General features: G+C 43.1%; 1 protein-coding gene across 1 annotated transcript in view; it reads left to right on the forward strand.

Annotated features, from left to right (window-relative positions):
- LOC309808901 (forkhead-associated domain-containing protein 1-like) overlaps positions 1-22051 on the forward strand; it is a gene marked incomplete at both ends in the record, with an annotated part of 100147 nt that overhangs the window by 12000 nt on the left and 66096 nt on the right. Inside the window, one exon of the mRNA XM_082629472.1 lies at positions 7357-7563. Within this exon, the coding sequence (XP_082485598.1) occupies positions 7357-7563 (207 nt within the window). The remainder of the gene's footprint in view (positions 1-7356; positions 7564-22051) is intronic.

A 22051-nucleotide genomic window follows, 5' to 3' on the forward strand; every position in this document is an offset into this window, starting at 1 on the left:
TATATCTTCTTTGGAGAAATGTCTATTCCAGTTCTTTGCCCATATTTGATCAGGTTATTTGGGGGTTCTTTTTTGTTGTTGTTGTTGAGTTATAGTTCTCTATATATTCTTCATATTAACCCTTTTTCAGATTTGTGTTTTGCAACTATTTTCTCCCATTCTCTAGATGGCCTTTCACCCTGTTTATTGTGTCCTTTGATTCACAGAAGTTTTAATTTTTGATATAGTTGAATTTATCTATTTTTACTTTTGCTGCCTATGCTTTTGGTATCATATCCAATAATGCATTGCCAAATCCAATGTCATAAAGCTTTCCTCCTGTGCTTTCCTCTAAAAGTTTTATAGTTTTAGACTCTGTTTAAGTCTTTGATCCACTTTGAGTTAATTTTTATACATGGTGTAAGGTAAGAGTTCAACTTAATTCTTTTGCAGTCTTTCCCAGCATCATTTGTTGAAAATACTGCTCTTTCCCCATTGAATAATCTTGGCACCCTTGTCAAAAATCATTGGACCATATATGCAAAGTTTTATTTCTGTGCTCTCTATTCTATTCTATTGGCCTATGTGCCTGACCTTATGTCAGTATCACACTGTTTTGATTACTGTACCTTTGTATGCAGTAAGTTTTGAAATCAGGAAGTGTGAGACCTCCAACTTTGCTTTTCTTTCTCAATAGTATTTTGGCTATTTGGGGTCCACTGAGATTCCATATGAATTTTAGGATGGATTTTTCTATTTCTGCCAAAACTGCTGTTGGGATTTTGAATCTGTAGATCCTGCTGTGTAGTAATGACATCTTAACAATATTAAGTCTTCCAACCCACGAATACAGGGTGTCTTTCCATTTATTTGTGTCTTTAATTTCTTTCAGCAGCACTTTATAGTTTTCAGTGTACACATCTTTTACCACCTTGGTTAAATTTATCCCAAAATATGTTATTCATTTTGATGCTATTGTAAATGAAATTATTTTCTTAACTTCCTTTTCAGATTGTTCATTGTGAGCATATAGAAACACAGCTGATGTTTGTGTGTTGATTTTGTGTCCTATGATTTTGCTAGTGAATGTTATTTTTTAGTTCTAAGAGGGTTGTGGTTTTTCATGGACTCTTTAGGATTTTGTACAGGTAAGATCATGTTGCCTGTGAACAGAGATAATTTTACTTCTTCCTTTCGAATTTGGATGCCTTTATTTCTTTTTCTTGCCTAATTGCTCTGGCTAGGACTTCCAGCACTTTGTTGAATAGAAGTGGCAAGAGCAGGTATCCTTATCTTATTCTTGAAATTAGAGGAAAAGCTTTCAGTCTTTCACCTTTGAGTATGATGCTACCTGTGGGCCTTTCATATTTGACCTTTATTATGTTGAGGTAATTTCCCACTATTCCCTATTTGTTGAGTGCTTTTATCATGAAAGAGTGTTGCATTTTGTCAAATGCTTTTTGTACATCAATCGAGATGATCATTTTTTTCCTTCTTTCTGTTAATGTGATGTATTACATGGATAAATTTTCATATGTTGAACCATCAAGTCTGCATTCCAAGAGTAAATCCCACTTGGTCATAGTGTATGATCCTTTTAATGTGCTGTTGAATTCGGTTTCCTCCTATTTTGTTGAGGATTGTGGTATCAGTGTTCATAAGAGATATTGGTCTGTAGTTTTCTTGTAGTGTCTTTGTCTGGGTTTGGTATCAAGGTAATGCTGTCCTCTCACTTCGCCTTTTGAGTCTCAGCTTCTTCATCTCTAAGATGGAGATAATAATAGAGTCCCTGTTTAGGGCTGTCATGCAGATTAAATGATAAAAATGCACACAAAATGCTTCAGCAGGGCCCAGTTCACAGGAAGCCCTCAAAATATGTTAGAGGATGATAAGGATAATAATAAAAATAATAATATATAAATAACAGTTCATCTCATAGTTGGACAGCTCAGTAGGCTGGGGCTTATAGAGTCAGTCTGTATTAGCAGCAGGGCGTCTGTCCAGTAGCAGCATTTAGCAATTTTCCAAGTAAAGGGAGCGAGTGATATTATAGGGCCAAACTAGGAAGCTGTCTCCTGGCCTAACATGTGGTAGAGGCTCACCCGAATTTGTGGAGTCATTTAAAACTTCCTGCTTGCTTTGATTTCTTAATAATGGCTTGACAGTTTTTGAGGAACTGAAAGCAGTGAAGCCTGGCAAGAGAGAAACAAAATGTAACACAGAATTTCTCTCATTCATGGGTTATCAAAGGTTCAAAGGACACAAAGATCAATGGCAATGATGATGAAGATGATGTGGGTGACATTTTCCAAAGAACTAATGTGTTTTCATTTTTTTAAATACTTTATTTTTTGAACAGTTTTAGGTTTACAGGAAATTGAGCAGAGAATACAGAGAGTTCCCATATATCCACCCCTCCAATACACACAGTTTCCCCTATTATTAACATCATGCATTAGTGCGGTACATTTGTTACAACTGATGAACCAATATTGATATGCTATTATTAACTAAGTCCATAGTTTACATTAGGGTTCACTCTTTGCGTTGTACGTTCTTTCCTTTTGACAAATGTATAGTGACAAGTATCCACCATTACAGTATCATAAAAAATATTTTCACTGCCCTGAAATCCCCTGTGCCCCTCCTCTTCATTCTGAGCCCCAGAGCCCCTGTGCCCCTGGCAAGCACTGATCTTTTACTCTCCTTATAGTTTTACTTTTTCCAGAATTTCATACAGTTGGAATCATACGGTATGTAACCTTTTCAGACTAGGTTCTTTCACTAAGCAATATGCATTGAAGATTCCTCCATGTCTTTTTTGTTATTTGATAACTCATTTATTTTTATCACTAGTATTTCATTGTATGGATGTACCACAATTTGTCTATCCATTTACCTTTTAAAGGACATCTTGGTTGCTTCCAGTTTTTGGCAGTTATGAATAAAGATGCTGTAAGCATGTATCCAAAATCAATGAGTCTTCATGGATATAGAGAACAGACTGTGGTTGCCAAGGGGGAGGGGGTTGAGGGAGAGATGGAGTGGGGGGTTGAGGTTAGCAGATGTGAGCTGTTACATCCAGGATGGAGAAACAACAAGGTCCTACTGTAGAGCACAGGGAACTATATTCAATATCCTGTGATAAACCATAATGGAAAAGAATATTTTAAAAAGAATGTATATATATGTATAACTGAATCACTTTGCTGTACAGCAGAAATTAATACAACATTGTAAATCGACTACATTTCAATAAAATAAATAAATAAACAATATAAATGAGTCTTAAAAATCAACAATAAGAAACCAAACAACCCAACTTAAAAATGGGCAAAAGAGCTCAACAGACACCTCACCAAAGAAAATCTACAGATGTCAAATAAGCATATGAAAAGATTTTAAACATCATATATCATTAAGGAATTTCAAATAAACATGAAATATCTCTTCATTGATTTAGACTACTTTGATTTCTTTCATCAACATTTTGTAGTTTTCTTCATATACCTCTTCATATAGCTAAGTATTTTGTTAGATTTATTCCTAAGTACTTCAGTTTTTTTTTTTGGTGCTAATGTAAATGGTGTTGTGTTTTTAATTTCATATTCCACTTGTTCATTGTTCGTATATAGGAAAGCAATTGACTTTTGTATATTAATCATGTATTCTGCAACCTGGGTACAATTGCTCATTAGTTCCAGGAGGGCTTTCTGTCGGTTCTTTGGGATTTTCTGCATAGACAATCATGCCATCTGCAAAATGGGCAAAAGATCTGAACAAACACCTCACCAAAGAAGATTTCTTTTTCCTTCCCAATCTATCTTTTATTCTCTTTTCTTGCCTTGTTGCATTAGCTAGGACATACAGTACAATGTTGAAAATGAGTGGTGAAAGGGGACATCTTCACCTTATTCCTGATCTTAATTGGAAAGTTTCTAGTTTCTCACCATTAAATATGACGTTAGCTTTAGGGTTTTTATAGATGTACTTTGTCAGGTTGAGGAAGTTCCCCTCCATCCCTAATTTGCCAAGAGTTGTTGTGGTGGTTCGGTGGTTTGTTAGTTTATCATGGATGGTGTTTAATTTTGTCAAATGCTCTTTTTGCATCTACTGTTATGATAATGCGATTTCTCTTCTCTACGCTGTTGATGTGATGGATTACATTAATTGATTTCCAAATGTTGAACCAGCCTTGCATACCTGGAATAAATCCCACTTGACTGTGGTGTAGAAGTCTTTTTATACATCACTGGATTCAATTTGCTAATATTTTGTTGAGGATTTTGCATCTATGTTCATGGGAGGTATTGGTCTGCAATTTTCCTGTTTTTCAATATCTTTATCTGGTTTTGCTATTAGAATAAGCTTGGCCTCACAGAATGAGCTGGGAAGTGTTCTCTCTTCTTCTGTTTTCTGGAAGAGATTATTTAGAACTGATATCATTCTTTCCTTAATGTTTGATAGAATTGACCAGTGAACCCATCCAGGCCTGGTGCTTTCCATTTTGGAAGGTTATTCATTATTGATTCAAATTCTTTACTAGATATGAGTCTATTTAGAGTATTTATTTCTCCTTGTGTGAGTTTCAGTAGATTGTGTCTTTCAAGGAAATGGTCCACTTCATTAAGTTATAAAATCTGTGGGCATAGAATTATTCATAATATTCCTTTATTATCCCTTCAGTGTCCATGAGATCACTAGTGATGCCATCGCTTTCATTTCTGATTTGAGTAATTTGTATCTTCTCTCTTTTTTTCTTGGTTATCCTGCTAGAGGTTTGTCAATTTTATTGATATTTACAAAAAAAAAAAAAAAAAAAAACCAAACAGCTCTTTATTTTGCTGACTTTTCTCTATTGTTTTCCTGCTTTTTATTTCATTCATTGCTTCTTGTCTTGTGCTTGTGGTAGGCTTATATTGCTCTTCTTTCTCTAGTTTCATAAGGTGGAAGCTTAGATCTTTTCAAATGTATGCCTTCAATGCCATAAACTTCCCTCCAAGCACTGCTTTCACTGCATCTTGCAAATTTTCATAGGTTGTATTTTCATTTTCATTTAGCTCAAGATAAATTTTTATTTCCCATGAGACTCCCTCCTTGACCCATCTGTTATTTAGAGGTGTGTTGTTTAATCTCCAAATATTTGGGTATTTTCCAGCTGTCTTTCTGGTATTGGTTTCTAGCCTAATTCCATTGTGTTCTGAAAACGTACTTTGCATAATTTCTATTCTTTTACATTTGTTGAGGTATATTTTGTGGCCTGGAATGTGGTCTGCTTCATGAACGTTCCATGGGAGCTTGAGAAGGATGTGTGTTTTGTTGCTGTGGGATGAAGCTGTGTGATTGCCAGTTAGATCCAGATGATGGTAGTGCTGTTCAGTTCAACTTCATTCTTACTAATTTTCTGCCTGGTGGGTCTGCCCGTCACTGACAGAGGGCTGTTGAGGTCTCCAGCTACCATGATGGATTCATCTGCTTCTCCTTGCAGTCCTATCAGTTTTTGCCTTCCATACTTTGATGCTCTATTGTTGGGTACATACAATGAAGGACTGTTATGTCTGCTTGGAGAATCGACCCCTTTATCACTATGTATCGCCTCTCTTTATCCCTGATAACTTTCCTTCCTCTGAAGTTGGCTCTGCCTGAAATTAATAGAGCTACTCCTGCTTTCTTCTTGTGTTTCAGTATTTTAAGTGCCAAAGTGTTTGGTAGGAATTTGAAAAGTGGGTAAAGGCACAGTCATTTGAATCAGGCAAACCTGGGAACAAGCCAAGCGAGTCAAAGTGGCTGACTGTGGGCACACTTAATCGTTCTATGCCTCAGTTTCCTCATCTAAGAAATGAGTAACTATCGGACCTACTGTACAGCACAGGGAACTATATTCAATATCTTGCAGTAACCTGTGATAGAAAAGAACCTGAAAAAGAATAGATATTATATATATGTATAACTGAATCACTTTGCTGTACACCTGAAACTAACACAACATTGTAAATCAACTAGACTTCAATAAAAAATTAATTTTTGTTTTAAATGAGGAAGTATCCCTTTGAATTATTGTGAAGATGAAACGGGATAATGCAGTAAAGCACTTAGCAAATTTCCTGGCATTTGTGTAATTACACATAATGTGTCATTAATATATTCTACTAATATATGCAGTTATATTATTATCTATTCATATACTATAAGCTATTATTAATAAAAGCTATTGGTTATAATTATATTGTGGGACATTAGTATAGATTTCTAAGTCCAAGTACTCTCTATGAAAGTTGGATGAGGCACTCTGAGAAGAGTGACTTAGAAAATAGTTGCAAAGTCTCAGGCTGGAGTGGATGGCTCATAGGCAGTGTCCTGAGGAGACAGAAGACTTCGCGCATGCCCTGCAGCCCATAGTCCAGGGCGCTGGGGCCAGGGGGGGATGTGATATTTCCTCCTTGGTGCCGAGTTTTGCTCATTCTTCTTATTAAAGTGGTTACACGGGAGGTTTCTGACGCCACTGACAAATCACTGTCTGGGGTCTCTCTCTTTTGAGGGAAATGTGGTCACACCAGGGCCCCTATTGAAAAATAGATCATCTTTGGTTAGATAAATTCTGATTAGCTTTTAAGAAGCAACAGTAATAATTAAGCACATGGGAAAAACCTTCATTGTACACCAAGGCTTTTAAAAGGTAGTTATAAAACTATGTTTTGTGGTGTGAGCTCAATTGTGTTTAAACTTTTTAAAAAGATTGTAAGCATAGAGAAAAGACTGGAAGGATGTGAACCACCGTGTTCTCGGTGCCTGCCTCTGGGGGACGGGAGTCTAAGTGATTTTAATGTCTTCTTTGTGTTTTTCTCTAGTTCTCATTTTCTGCATTATTACAAAAAACATGTTATTTTAAAAATGAATAGAACAAACAACAATTATTACAAAACCTCCCCTTCACTTTAACACTTGCAGTAAATGGACAGTTGTCACTTGCCAACTGACCTTTCTGGTTTGTGTTGGGCCATTTCTGCTGTCTTGCCACTCGGGACAACCAAAAGGATACTTGCATGGGATCAGAGAACTATCAAGTGGCCAATTCCTGGCCAATTCCCCCCGAGTTCCCTCTTGCCTCTGTGTTGCCTGACGCCCTACCCCAAAACTGGGCATCTATTCTGGGTCTGCTGTCAGGGTCTGGTGACCCTCCACTCACTAGCTGTGTGGCCTTAGGCAAGTCACTTAACCTCTCTGACCCTCAGCATCCTCCTCTTAAAATGAGGATTGCAGTGACCGTCCAGCCAGATGAAGTGATTAGCACATTGGGGCCCCCAGTGTCAGTGGCACTAGTTATTCCTTGTTATTCCTGTTATTCCTGGCTCTGACTGTCCCCCTTCTGCATTTCAGTCTGCAGACGTCGACAACCATCACGCACTCATTGAATATAATGAGGCCGAAAGCAGCTTTGTTCTCCACGACTTCAATTCCTGCAACGGCACGTTCGTCAATGAGTGCCACATTCAGAACGTGGCTGTGAAGCTCCTACCCGGAGACATCCTGAGGTTTGGGTCCGGAGGGCTGACCTACGAACTGGTCATCGAAAACCCAGCCTCGGTGAGTCCAGGCCCCTGCGGGGGTGGGGTGGGGTGGGGTGCAGAGGTGCCGTGTTGTGTCACCTTCCGTGCAGCCTAGGGCTCGGGTACGGCCACAGGTGGAGTTCGTCTGGAGCGCGTCACTCTTCCTTTCGCGAGTCTGCGAAGTTCAGCCCCATCGCGTGGGTGCCCGGGGAGAGCGAGTCCTCGCGCCCTCTTCTGGGCATTTCGTGGAATTACATGCAAGGGTTGCCTAGCGACCAGCCCAGAGCGAGAGCGTTTTCCTGAAAAGTGAAGCTTGGCGAGGGGAGGTGGAAAGCAGGTGTGTGCTTTTGAAGATGCAGAGATGGATGCTTCCTTTTTAGGCAGATCAGTGCTCTGCAACTTCCTAGCTTTGTGACCTCGGCCAGGCTTCTCTGTATGCCTGGGTCTGGGTCTTCTCAGCGGTGCAGGGCGTTGAGAGAGTATCTATGTATAAAAAGTCAAAGTCTCTGGCCAGAGTAGACGCTCAAGGCCTGCCAGCTATTATCACACCGGATCAGAAATGTTCCCGGGATCAGGACCTAAAGTATGGCCCCAGGTTAAGCGGAACGTAACCCAAAATTCGCCCAGCAAAGCTCAGTGACCAGAAGTATCTGGTTCAGTAGGGAGGCAGGATGGGGGCTGGTTAGCAACACAGTCCTGGGTCAGAACCCCAGCTCTGCCACTGGCCTACTCGGTGCGCTCTTGCACAAGCCATTGGACCCCTCTGAACCTCGGTTTCCTCATCTACAAAATGGGGCCAACGACAGCAATGACCTTGCAGGCTTATCTCGAGGGCTAAATGAGATGGTTATCATTGTAAAACTCCCAGAATAATGCCCATTCGTGGTGAGCACACAATTAATACCTGTCGTGTGTGTCCCAGAGAGACGGCGTGTTAACCTCACTCCCCAGCACCAAGAACCCTGCATGGACTGAGACCTCCGAGGCTTAAAGTCCTTTCTGGGACGAGGCTGGGTATAAATAAATAAAGTTTAGAGAATCTAGACAGAATCCTGGGGTGTGGGTCCACTAGGCAGCCTTAAATACTCACTCAGAGAAGATGAGCACCGTCCCTCAGGCTGCAGGGCCCGTGACACCGCATCCACCACGTTTGGCTTTGAAAACCTGGGGCAGTTTTCTCCTGCTGCTTCTCAGCCCCCTTTTCCTCCTTGGACCAACATTAAAGTGTGCTCACTTGTGGGATGCACTGGGATCCACTGGCCGCCCTGAGGAGGGGCTCCTGACATAGAAGGTGTTGACCTGATCAGGGGTTCTCAACATGGGTTCTAAGGATCCCCCTCGTCAGAAGCACGTGGGGAGCAGACCCACAGTGCAGATCTGGGCTTCACCCCAGGCCTGAGGACTCATACTTAGGATTCCCAGAAGAAATACAGGACACGCAGTTAAATCTGAATTTCAGAGAAGCAACAAATCATTGTTATGTACAGGTGTGGCCCAACTATTGCAAGGAACCACTTATGCTAAAAAAATTATTTGGTGTTTATCTGAAATTCAGATTTAACGGACACCCTATAGTTTATTATATATTGATTTATTCATTTCTTTATTTATGCGAAATCTGGCAACCATACACATCCTCCCTGGGAGTAGGGCCTGGGAATATGCATTCTCACAAGCTCCCTGATGATTCTGATGCACCGCCAATAGGAAGGAAACTGAAATTTAGAATCATTTGTATGGAACACTTACAGAATTTTTTAGGGATCAAAGAAAAGGGGATTTCACACTCCCAAGCCTGAAAATCCAAGTTCATGAAGTTTGATTCAATGTGCCCCAACATGTCTGATTCCAAGAATTTTTCAGGAATGTTCAGTAAAATTACAGGTTCCCAGACCCCCTCCCTGGGAAATTCTGACTCTGTGGCTTGCCCGTGGGGAGAAGAAGAGGGGGAGCAGCAAACAATATCTGCATTTTTTTCTTCTTTTTTCCTACAAAGATATTTACTGAAATATTATTTATAGGGGCATAAAATTTGAAAACTATTTCCATCCAAAGGGGGCATTGTTTAATATATTATATTGTTTAATATATTATAAGGAGTTTAATATATTATAAGGAGTTCGTTTATATATGGAATACTGTTCTGCCTTTTTAAAACACAGCTTTCTTGAGATATAATTGACATGCCATAAACGTCACATGTTTAAAGTCTGTAAGTGGATGGGCTTTGACATATGGGTACACCTGTGAAACCATAGCCACAATCAAGACAGTGAACAGCTCCTTCATCCTCCAAAGTTTCCTCCGGATCACAGCATGTGTTTGTTTGCTTGCTTGCTCTTAACAGCTTCACTGAAGTACAATTTACATAACAGAAACTTCACCCATTTGAAGTGTCCAATTCAATCAATTTGAATATATTGATGGAGTTGTGCAGCCATCACCACAACCTGCTCTCAGAACATTTTCCTCCATTTCTATCACCCCAAACCTCGGAGAAACCTTGGAGGTATTTCATTTTGGGGTTTGTTTTTAACTTTTAATTTTCAAAATTATGGTAAAATACACATAAAATTTACCATCTTAACCATGTTTCAGTGTACAGTTCACAGTGGCATTAAATCTATTCACACTGTTGTGCAGCCATCACCCCCATCCATCTTCAGAACTTTGTTCATCTTCCCAAACTGAAACTCTAAGCCCAGCACATCAAACCCCCTGCTTCCTTCCTCCCCTCCCACCATGCTTTCTGTGTCTGTGAATTGGACTATTCTAGGTTCCTCATATAAATGGAACCTTACATTGTTTGTCCTTTTGTGACCATCTTATTTCACTTAGTATGATATCCTCATGGTTCATTCCAGTTGAATATTTCATTGTATGGATTCACCACATTTTGTTTACCTGTTCATCCATCCATGGCCACTTGGGTTGCTTCCACCTTTTGGCCATTTTGAGTAAGTTTGTTATGCACACGGGTGTACAACTATGGAATGGGGACTTTATTTTACAAGGTGCTTCTTATATAATTGTGGGAAAAAGTGATGACGACCTCTAACCTTGAGTAGATAAGACGGAAGAAGATGCTTTGTAAGAAGAGAAACCAGGAGAGCAGCAGGAGGAATCACTGACGTGAACAGCACTGTGCTAAGCAATTCACCTGCTCTCCCTTATTTCACGCTCATAGCAACCTATGAGATGGGTTCTCCCATGATCCCCATTTGACAGACAAGGAATCCGAAACTTAGAGAGGTTAAGTAATTTCCCCAGGGCCACACAGCTTGTCAGTGCAAATTAAACACTATCCCCACTTGCGGAAAAAGGAGGGGAGAAAACCATTTAGTCTGATGCTAGCTGGAGCAGTAGCCTTGACTGGTTTTCACACCGAGGAAAGCATACTCTCACGGTCACTCGAATATGCACGGATTTTTTCAATTCTTATTCCTACACGCACTTGCACCTTGCTTCATTCCTCGGTTGACTGCAGGCAGCTGCACAAGTGTTCCCCTGGCCTGTGCCCAGGGCACTTTACAGGACTCTCCACAGCCCCATCTTCTCAAAAGCGCTGTCTGCCGGGGCGTCCCCAGCTTGAGAAGCTTCCATCCATGACGCTCATATTCATGGAGGGGTCCTTTGCAGCGTCCGTGTGAGGGCAGCCTGTGGACTGCCTGACACCTTCCTACAAATTCCACTTCCTGATGACTCCAACCTGCTGGCTGTTTAAAAGAAGAGAAAGGAAGAGGGGAAAAAGGGAGAGGTATTGAAGAGCATCTCTCATCAAATATTTTGAAGCCCAGTTTTTCTAAAAAATTCGTGGCCATCTTGCTTCCGGCATATTCTTGTTTCCAATTGATTTTGGGGTCCCTGGTGAGGGCGCTGTGTTTCCTCCTTGGATGGAGTTTCCACGGAGGACTGCCCTGATATCATACAGATTAAGTATGATGAGAACTGTTCTTCTCCCGACAAAGAGTTCCCAAATGAAAGCATTTAGTTCAGGTTTTGTGGTGACCCTAACCAATAGAGGAGGGTGTGACAGCATTTTACTGGGGGAGGGGGGTGAGGTGTGGGGCGCTTAGGAATCCAGATGTGTGTGCAGATGTCTCAGTGGTTAGAGCACATGCCCTGAGGTCAGGCTGACTCCAGCGCCGTCCCAGCCCTGCTCTTGACCGGCTTTTATACTGGACGTGCACAAATCATCTACCTCTCAGGGCCTCGGTCCCCACTCCTGTAACAATAGTTCCTACCACCTTGAGTGACTGTGGTATTAAGTGGGCAAAGTGCGTAAATTGCTTAGTCCAGCGTCTGGCACCTAATAAGCACATGATAACCCTCAGCTTTAGAGTCAAGCAAACCAGCATGGAGCAGCCAAGATGCCTCCTTTGTAAGTGTCCTTTTGGACAGGGAAACCTCCCAAGACCTGCCCCCGCTAGCAGATAATACATTTGCAGATAAATTACCCATAGAATAACATACAAGATGGAAAAATATAAAGAAAAACTCTTGTTTGACAAAGTGCATTGGCAGCCAGGTTGTGCCCAGGACCATCCTTTTTTTTTTTTTTTTGTGGTCACGGGCGTCTCACTGTTGTGGCTTCTCCCGTTGCAGAGCACAGGCTCCGGACGTGCAGGCTCATCGGCCATGGCTCACAGGCCCAGCCGCTCCGCGGCATGTGGGATCTTCCCGGACCGGGGCCCAAACCCGTGTCCCCTGCATCGGCAGGTGGACTCTCAACCACTGCGCCACCAGGGAAGCCCCCAGGACCATACTGTGTAAATTATACCTCTCTCATCAAAGTATAACCTAGGGCTGCCATATTGCACAACTCCAGGGTCACCATTCACAACGTAGTCCATGTGGATGGCGCCCACTGAAACTGTGCAGGACATAACCCGCAGGGCCATCTGCAATGCCCTGAAGGAACCGTTGATTAATCCCATAGAGTCTTGGCACCAGGCGTGGGAAATTGAAGTCCCAGAGTCAGGTGTGCTGCCGTGTTGTGGGTTTTGTTGGTTGTTGCCTTTACTCGTGCTTTCTGAGCTCTGGGAAAGGAGGTGTGGAAACAAGCTGTGCTAGTCACAGTGGCGCCGTTCTTACAAGGCAGCTGAGTAAGGAAACCCACGTCACCCGTATGTATCAATCATGTCTTTCTCTGTTCTGAAATACGGCAAAACGGATGGAAATGGCCAGAATGAAAAAGGAAGCCAGGCGCCACAAATGACGTGCCGAGTTGTTCCATGAGGGGGTTGACAGCTCCTTGTCGGCAGCCCCCATCCCCATGACTGCCTGTGTCTGGCCTTCCCTGTAGCCTGCTCTGCCCTGTTCCCAGTCCAGCCAGACTCTCCCACGTGGCTCCTGGATACTGTCTTCTGTCCCTGCAATGTCATGACGTCCTGTCTTGCGAGAAGAGCGCCCTCTGTCGGCCAATATTCCTTGCTGCTTTAATGGGGAAGCTCTGCAGAACACAATCGAGAAAGCAAGGGCTTTGGAGTTGGATGGACCCAAGTTGAAATGCCAGCTGCAACTGGCTTTACCTTTCTGAGCTTCAATTTCCAATTTCTGCCAAGGAGCTACTCATTAATCCCAGGTCCCCTTTCCCCCTTCAGTTGTTTTTATAGAGGTCCCTGGGACCACCCCTATCATGGCATAAACTGAGGCTCAGAGAGTTTCAGTGACTTCCCCAAGGTTAGGCATCAATCATATAGATCCAGAGGCAGGATTAAAAGCCGGCTCTCCTGAGTCCCTTGGAGCCTTTTCCTAATAGCACGAAGCATCGTGGGGCCGTGAGAGCCCAGGCAGGTCCTTCACTGCCCAGCGGTTAATGAAGGTCTTGCAATTCCCAGTCCAACCTGCAATTTCACACGCTGACAGGGGATGATTCATTATGTGGGTAAAAACGAAAGCCACTGATAATAGGAGAAACTGCATTTTCAGTTATCTGGCTTCCTTGCTTGTTTGGCTCCACTAACTTTTTTTTTGGCTATACCAATGCAGGATCTTAGTTCCTCAACCGGGGATCAAACCTGCACCCCCTGCATTGGAAGCGTGGAGTCTTAACCACTGGACGGCCAGGGAAGTCCCTGGCTCCACTAACTTTTTTTCTTTAATTATTTTCTTTATTTTATTTATTTATTTTTGGCTGCGTTGGGTCTTCGTTGATGCGCACGGGCTTTCTCTAGTTGCGGCGAGCGGGGGCTACCCTTCTTTGCAGTGCGCGAGTTTCTCTTTGCGGTGGCTTCTCTTGTTGCGGAGCATGGGCTCTAGGTGCGTGGGCTTCAGTAGTTGTGGCACGCGGGCTCAGTAGTTGTGGCTCGCGGGCTCTAGAGCACAGGCTCAGTAGTTGTGGCCCATGGGCTTAGTTGCTCCGCGGCATGTGGGATCTTCCTGGACCAGGGCTCGAATCCCTGTCCCCTGCATTGGCAGGCGGATTCTTAACCACTGCGCCCCCAGGGAAGTCCACCCACTAACTCTTTACCAGGGATATTGCTGCCGTTCCTGGACAAATTCAGTTGCGCCCTTTCTTCTCCTTTTTTGACGATGGTGATCACACCTGGTGGCTAATGTTTTATGCTCATTTATTATGGACCAGGAAGTGTTCCCAGCATTTCACATGCACTATCTCACCCACTTCTCACAGACTAAGAAATGGTTGTTGGTATCCCTGTGTCTTACAGACAAGGCACAGAAATGACACACTCGTCAGGGTCCCAGAGACGGAGCAGAGCCGGGAGCCAGACCAGAGTCTGTGTGACGCCGGATCCCAAGGTCTTAACCCGAGGTCGGCACGTTATGGCCCAAGGCCAATGAGGGCCATCGCCTGCTTTTGTAAAGTTTCCTGGGAACACAGCCATCCCATTCATTTCAGTATTGCCTGTGTTGTCGGCTACAACGGCAGAGTAAGCTGGGCAGATCCTATGGCCCACAGGGCTGGAAATGCTTACTGTCTGGCTCTACACAAAACGTTTACCAGCCTCTGCTTGTAACATTATGCAGTACTGCCTCTTTCATTTGACTTGGTTTCTAAAAGAAGAACTTAAAATAGAGGGGGGAGCTGGGGAGAAAGAACTCACTCAGATTGAGCCTTACTGTGTGCCAGGAAATGTGCTGGTTAATTGCTTAAGTTTACTGAGGAATAAGAAGAAACAGACAAGCTGGAAAACTAAACTTTGAACAGTCTTTTCAATACCTCTTTAAAAAAGAGCTGGAAATATGTGGTTCTAAATATACATACACATATATATGCATTTGCAAATATAGTAATAATATAATTACATTGACATGGATCTGATAAATATACTAGACATTAACATATTATATATACAACGGATGCATATTACAAATTTTGCCTGTTTCTTCAACTGGAAAGTTTTCTTTTAAAACTGTGGACTGTTGGGAATTCCCTGGTGGTCCAGTGGTTAGGACTCAGTGCTCTCACTGCTGAGGGCCTGGGTTCAATTTCTGGTCAGGTAACTAAGATCCCACAAGTGCACGGCGAGGCCAAAAAGCTAAATAAATAAAACTATGGAATGTCTTCCCTGAGTCACTTTTGAAGCAGAAATTTGGGATTTGTAGTCTGAAGCCTGCTGTAGCTAGAGAACTATTTATCTATCAAAGTTTCTCTAAGCAGCGTTTTACTACTTGTCTTATGATTGATTCCTTGGTCTTAAATCATTCTTCTCTGGAGATGCTGCTTTACTTTTATAAGTTGAAAGGTAAATTTGGTGCATGATGACAGTCTGGTGGGTTTTATTTGAGCATGTCATAACCTTTAAAACAACTTTCACTCTGAGTACATAGTGATGCTTATGCTAAAGTCTCAGTAAGCATACTGTCCAGGAAATTTGATTGTTTGCAAGTATCAGAAAACCAACTAAAACTAGCCTAGGCAAAAAAAAAAAAAAAAAAAAAAGCTCATGGAACTGAAAAGGGCAAAAGCTGCAGCTTAGGCCCAGCTGGATCCAGGCGCCCAAATCATGGTCAGGAATCTGACTCTTTCTTCCCTGTTAGCTTCCCAATCTCAGACAGACTCTTGCCTCACCTGTAGGAAAGTAGCCACCAGCAGCCCCAGCATCCTACAAAGTAGCAGTTCCAGGGAAAGAGCCAGCATCTTCATTGGCAGTGGCTTGGATCACGTGGCTTCCCCTGAACCAATCACTGAGGCCAGGGGCCAGGAATGCTCTGATTGGCCAGGCCTGGTTTATGGTCTCACCCCTGGGGTGGATGGGTCAGAATTCTATGGACTCAGGATTGTCAGGGAAAGGGTGTCTTGCCTGCAAAAAAATTAAGGTGCCCATCCAAAAGATGGAAGAAATGGATGCGGGGGAGGCAAAAACAAAGAAGATGTCCATGACATTAGGAAGCATTCCTATTGCCTAAGTGGAGCCTTCCGAACGGGATTTGCTACTAGGGATGTGGGGGGGAGGAAAATGACGAATAATCCACTTTTCCATTGGAAAAGTCCCAGGCCAGTCTCCAAGGAAGCAGAGTTGCTCATTTCTCTCCTGTGGTGAACAGGTGTGATGAGAAGCTCAGAGTCGGGGCCTTAGTTGTCCATCCCCAAGAAGGGTGGTGTTTCCACATTCCTGGGACCTCTGAATAGGGCCCGTTGTTGAGGAGGATGTGGCTTTACTGTACTGGGGTTTGAGGAGCCGGCAACGGAGTGAATGACCAGAGAGCATGGTGCCCTTCAGAACAAAACCTGTTTCTTGTCAAGCTTTGTCATCTCCTACCTGACCTTATAGGATTTCCTCTACCCTGTGCTCTTACAGGTCCTGTGGGGACTTACTGATGTGATGAGAACTCCTGAGGCTGGGTGTTTTATATTAAAGGCGATTTCCCGAGACCAGTGAAGTGGAGGGCACGGGGCAGCAGGCAGCCTCAGGCTCGGCCTCCGCAGCAAAAACTCACACAAAAGGACCCCTGAGGCTGTGTTGTCACCAGATGTCTACAGGCGATGCAGATGACATCGGGGGAGGTGGAGACGGGAGCGCGGGCTGAACCCTTAGCATCCTGCTGAGACAGAACCCGGACCCGGCCAGGAACCGGGCCGCTTCCTGCTTCCTCTGGCAGACCACACCCTTTGTTACCAAATCAGAACCACGTTGCTTCTTCTCTGAACTTAGTTGATGATCATTCATTCATTCATTCATTCATTCCGTCTCTCTATCTGGCAAGACCGAATTGAAGCAGGCCAAGTCTACGGGTAGCAAAAGCTATTTGCAAAAATCCGGCTGTTTTCTCATTAGATTCTATTTCCCATTTTATGGACTGACCAGGAAGCTGATTAGAACTTGAAAGGAAAGGAAAAACCATAAGATTGAAGATTTACAAGAAAATGGGAAAATTAGATGGGCCAGATCTCCTTTAACACAGCTGGGAAAACCCCAAACGAATGGCTTTTCTGAACAGCTCAAAGGGACTTAATTCTTTTAAGTTCCAAAACCTAAAAATAATGTATAACTTGGCGGTTCTGTGTTCTAAATGTATAACCCTGATTTCTCACACTGAAACCCCGTACATGATTTACCCTTTTCTTGGGGACATAGAATTATTATCCGTCTCTGAGTTACGGTGACATCCCGGGACTTGTTGAGATAAAGGCCATTTGTCCTGGCACCATGTAGCCCCCTCTCCTGGCTTCTGAGTTCTACTGGCCATGTTTTCTAGTCTCCATTCTGCCTTTCCAGGTCCATGGCTCCTCCATGCTGCGGTCAGTGTGCCTGCTCGCCACCATCACCCCTACCCCCCAGGCCCTTCCATACTGTGGGAATTAAGCTCCACATCTATGTATGTTAAATTCTTCTGTAAGGAAGCCGGTCTCTTCTCCCTCCTTTATGTATTTACTCACTAATGTATCTATGTCAGTATGGACCCATGTATACTGATTTTACACTTTGAGTTATAATCCAATACTCATTAACTATTACTTTGCTCAAATTCTTCCAGCCTTGGCCACTGGGGGCTCTTTCAGGTTGGTTGCTGTGTCCTTGAGCATCTCCCCACCTTTTCATTTTGGGCACTTCCTTACTCTCTGCTGTTACAAGATGTGCCAGGCTTATCATGTATTTTCCCCATCCCAGCCCCAGAATCAAAGTGCTTTTTATTTACACTATATTTGCCAACTGTTCAGCTCAGTCAGCGAACACCTACCATGAGTAGTAGGCACTCTGCTGGGTGCCAGCACAGCCAGCGATTGGCTGGTAAATATTTAATGACCAGCTCTCTGGAAAAAGTAAAGTACATGGATGCATAGCATAAGGTTTACTGATATAAAGAATGTGTAGCACAGTCTTTCCATGTAACAAGAAATGCAGTACTCTTTCTTGTAAATTCTATATAGCCAGCTGAGTCTCACAGAATGCTTTCATTGACTTTAGCCGAACTCTTGTATCCATAGCCAATTTCTCATTGCAGTTGACGAATGAGAGAGTTCCCAACCTGAGCACTCGTGGGTATTTTTGGATATTTTGGATTTATGAATAATACAAGTGAAAAAAGAAAGACGTTAGAACTTCACATGTTCATCAGTGACATGAGTGACTTTGTTGCTGCATCAGATAATAATTTTCAAATACTCGAAGAACGTTTCCTCAATTTTTTTTCTATTCATAACATAATGGCTAAGACACAACATGCTTTTGTATAATCTGCATTGTTAACATTTTCTCCATTACCATCTTAAGTCTAGGCAATCAACAAAACAAACAAAGAAACAAAATGAAACTCTACATGAACCAACATTATTAAACCTATTTATATAATTTTTAAAAATCAAGCCCTGATTTATAGCATTTCCTGATTTCTATCGTGTAATACGCCCTCCACGGTCAATTTCAAGCTCCCAATGACACATCCCTGAATACAGAGATGGAAAGAGAGGTGTGGTAACACATCACTGTGTAGCATTTCCAACAGACACATATAGTAGAGTGAAATAACCTCAAGAGCATAGGTAATAATAAACTAGAGTAAAATAATTAGGAAGGGGTGAGTTTTAAGTTTGTATCACCTTTGTTTCTGATATAATTTAATTGTAAATTTATGTAAGTTAATTCTTATTAATGGCTATGTTTATCAACCAGTTGGCAAAATTCCTGGACATTTAACAATCGGTTCTCGTGGGCGGGTACCAGCTGACCCCAGGACTCCTCTGGTACAGCAGTAAACATACCACAGGTCTTCCCAGATTGAGGCTGGGGTCCTCTGAGCTGCTTCCAGGGCGTGGCATGTACCAGATGAATAACACTTCCATAAGACAGTTGTCAGTGTTCCTAGAAAATCCCATTTCTAAGTAGCCCATGTGATGTCTTGTGGTTTTTCACACCATCTAATGTTCATTTCCTTTTTTTAACTCGGAAAATATCCTATCATTCACTAACCAATCGTCTAAGATCCGTTTGTGAGTATGGAAGGCAGGTAATAAATCATGACTTCGAGTAACCTAGAAGTCCTAAGAGCACAGGTATTGGAGTCCAATAGTGTCACCACTTCCTGGCTGTGAGACCTTGGGCAAGTCATTTAACCTCTCTGAGCTTCAGTTTCTTAATCCACACAATGAGGGGTAAAATGCCTCCTGCAAGATTATTCTGGAGATCAGATGAGACCACATGCATTAAGTGCCCAGCACAGTCTGTGGCACATCTGTGGCTTCTCTACACAGTGGCTCATAGCCGTTGTATTGTCCACAATTACTTACAAATGGCAGAGCACATAACAAGCTCTCCAAGGGCAAGGTCTAAGTTTCCACCTTCTCTGCAGGCTCCAGGGCTTCCTGGCAGAATTCATGTGTACTGTAGGCACTCGATGTGCAAACTACTTCGAATGTTTTTTAGGGTGTCCCGTTCAACTTATACTCTTTACAGGGTTAGAAGCAGATATTTGAGAAATAACACAAAGAACAAGTAGATAATTTGAAAGAAAATGGATAGTGACTTCTTGAGTAAATCATTGACCCGTGTTTTTTAAAGCTAATATAAATTCAGTCGTGGTGTGGTCGTGGTTAATCCAGGTGGTTGACAACTTGCTATTTTAAAGGTAGTATGGAAAAGAAATCAGGAGTATCACATATGCTATCTCAAAAACAAAACAAAAAAACCAACCATGGCAACATACCATATGGTCAGAGAACAGACACAAAGAAAGAGAAAAAGCATTAGTGTGTATTTTTAAACTAAAGTTTCTAAAAACAGACTTGGGGACTTCCCCGGTGACACAGTGGATAAGAACCCACCTGCCAATGCAGGGGACACAGGTTCGAGCCCTGGTCCGGGAAGATCCCACATGTTGCAGAGTAACAGCCCGTGCACCACAACTACTGAGCCTGCGCTCTAGAGCCCACGAGCCACAACTACTGAGCCCATGTGCCCCAGCTACTGCAGCCCATGTGCCTAGAGCCCACACTCCGAAACAAGAGAAGCCACCGCAAGGAGAAGCCCATGCACCACAACGAGGAGTAGCCCCTGCTCGCCGCAACTAAAGAAAGCCTGCACATAGCAACGAAAACCCAACACCGCCAAAAATAAATAAATTTAAATCTAAACTAAAAAAATAATAAGAACAGACTTGTTGATAACTGACATTGACCCCATGCTTCCTGTACAGCCCAGAGCTGGCTTTTAAATGTGAGTCTTTTTCTTATGTTTGCTTTTCTCCCTGCCTGTTTCATTGTAGTTACCATCAGCAATTTCTGAGAAAACCTTGACCGTCCCTGTGATAGAGCAAGCCGGCAAACTAGAGAAAACCCACTTTAACCATCCAACTAAAGCTACCCTCAACCAACACGCTTCAGAGAAAAAAAAAACACTTTATTTTTTAATTTTTAAACCCGAAGAGCTTGGAGTCTGCTGCATTTACACATCTTTGGCTCCTTCCCCATAGGGGCCCTATCGTTCGGGCTCTGTGTGCTGCAAGCGACAGAAACCAGCTCTAGCTGGCCTCAGGGATGGAGCACTTCAGGGTAGCACCCGAGCCAAGGCTCAAAACCAGCTTCCTTATTTTCCCCACCATGTTCACAGCAGCATAGTTACAATAGCCAAGAGGTAGAAACCATCCAAATGTCCGTGACGCTTAATGGATAAACAAAATACACTCTAAACTGTATGATGGAATATTGTTTAGCCTTAAAAATGAAGGAAATTCTGACATGGATGAACCTTGAGGACATTATGCTAAGTGAAATACGCCAGTCACAAAAAGACAAGTACCATGTGATTTCACTTATTTGAGGTACTTGGTACTTAGAGTAGTCCAATTCATAGAGACAGAATGTTGGTCACCACGGCTGGGTGGCGGGGGGAATGGGGAGTTGTTGTCTAATGGTTAATAGAGTTTACGTTTTGCAAGACGAAAAAGTTCTGGAGATCCATCTCACAGAAATGTGAAAATACTTAACACCACTGAACTATTTACTTTAAAATGGCTAAGATGATAAATTTTATGTTGCAGGTTATTTACCACAATTTGAAAAATAAATAAACAGCTTCCCTCTCTCCATGCCTGGACTCCACTCCCTCATGCTGGCTGCATTCTGAAGTCCACCAGGTCACTCCAGATCCTGGTGTCCAGCCAAGTCTTCTTGGGTCTCCTTGGCTCTGATTGGATCACTTGCCCCACCACTGAACCAATCAGTATGTCCAGGGAGTGTGATTGGTTGATTGCTTAGCCCCGCCCACAGCAATGGGCCAACAGATTGGGAGGGAGATTCCTGGAATTCCAGAAGAGCCAGGTGGGTTGCGGCCTGTCCACTACGGCAGTGAACCACTTGAGGCATGAGATATGACCACTCCCTTCAGCACCCTGGCAGTTAGTGGGCAGTGAGGCACATCTACCTGAGCATCCCAGCACAAAAGGGAATTCCTCCACACTACCCGTGGTCTCTCGATTTGTTTTCTATCAGGCGGGGGTAAAACATATTCAAATTTCCCCCTTCCCACCTTCAGCCCTTTCATTCGATAAATCTTTATTAAATCGATGAGGAAAGGTTGTAGGAATGATTGAGGCAAGACAGCCCCAGAGGAGAGGACGGGAAGGGATCGGATGGATGGAGAAGTGAGTGCAAGGCAGGAGCAGGACACCTCAGCTTCTGAAAGGAGACAAAGGAAGAAAGCTTAGGTGGAGACCGAGGTGCCCACAGTGGAGAGAAATTCGGATCTTCATATAAGGTAACAGAGTTCTGGAACACTGCCAAGTCCGTTCCTGAAACAGGTTTCAACGGGGCCAGTGTCATCATAAATGCTGGGCCAGGTGTCACCAGGCAATTGGAGTTTGATTTTCCCGAACAGTGTTCTCCCTGACTCCAAAAAAGTCTTCAGGGGAGTTCACCGGATTCTTGACTTGGCTGGGAAAGACTGTAGCTAAAAGACTGGTTTGGGAACCTGAGTGAGTGGAGAACCTTCCTCTTGAATACAATCCAGCTGGAGCTATAGGAAGTTCTGTCTGCCAGTGCTCCTATTTCGGAAGCATTCTGTCCTGTTTCTCATTACGTGTCTGCAGTCTGCAGAAAGAGAAACGTGACCGCCACAGGCGGCAAA

The sequence above is a fragment of the Mesoplodon mirus genome (assembly GCF_964341445.2).
Source record: "Mesoplodon mirus genome assembly, chromosome: 7".
Taxonomy (NCBI): Eukaryota; Metazoa; Chordata; class Mammalia; order Artiodactyla; family Ziphiidae; genus Mesoplodon; species Mesoplodon mirus.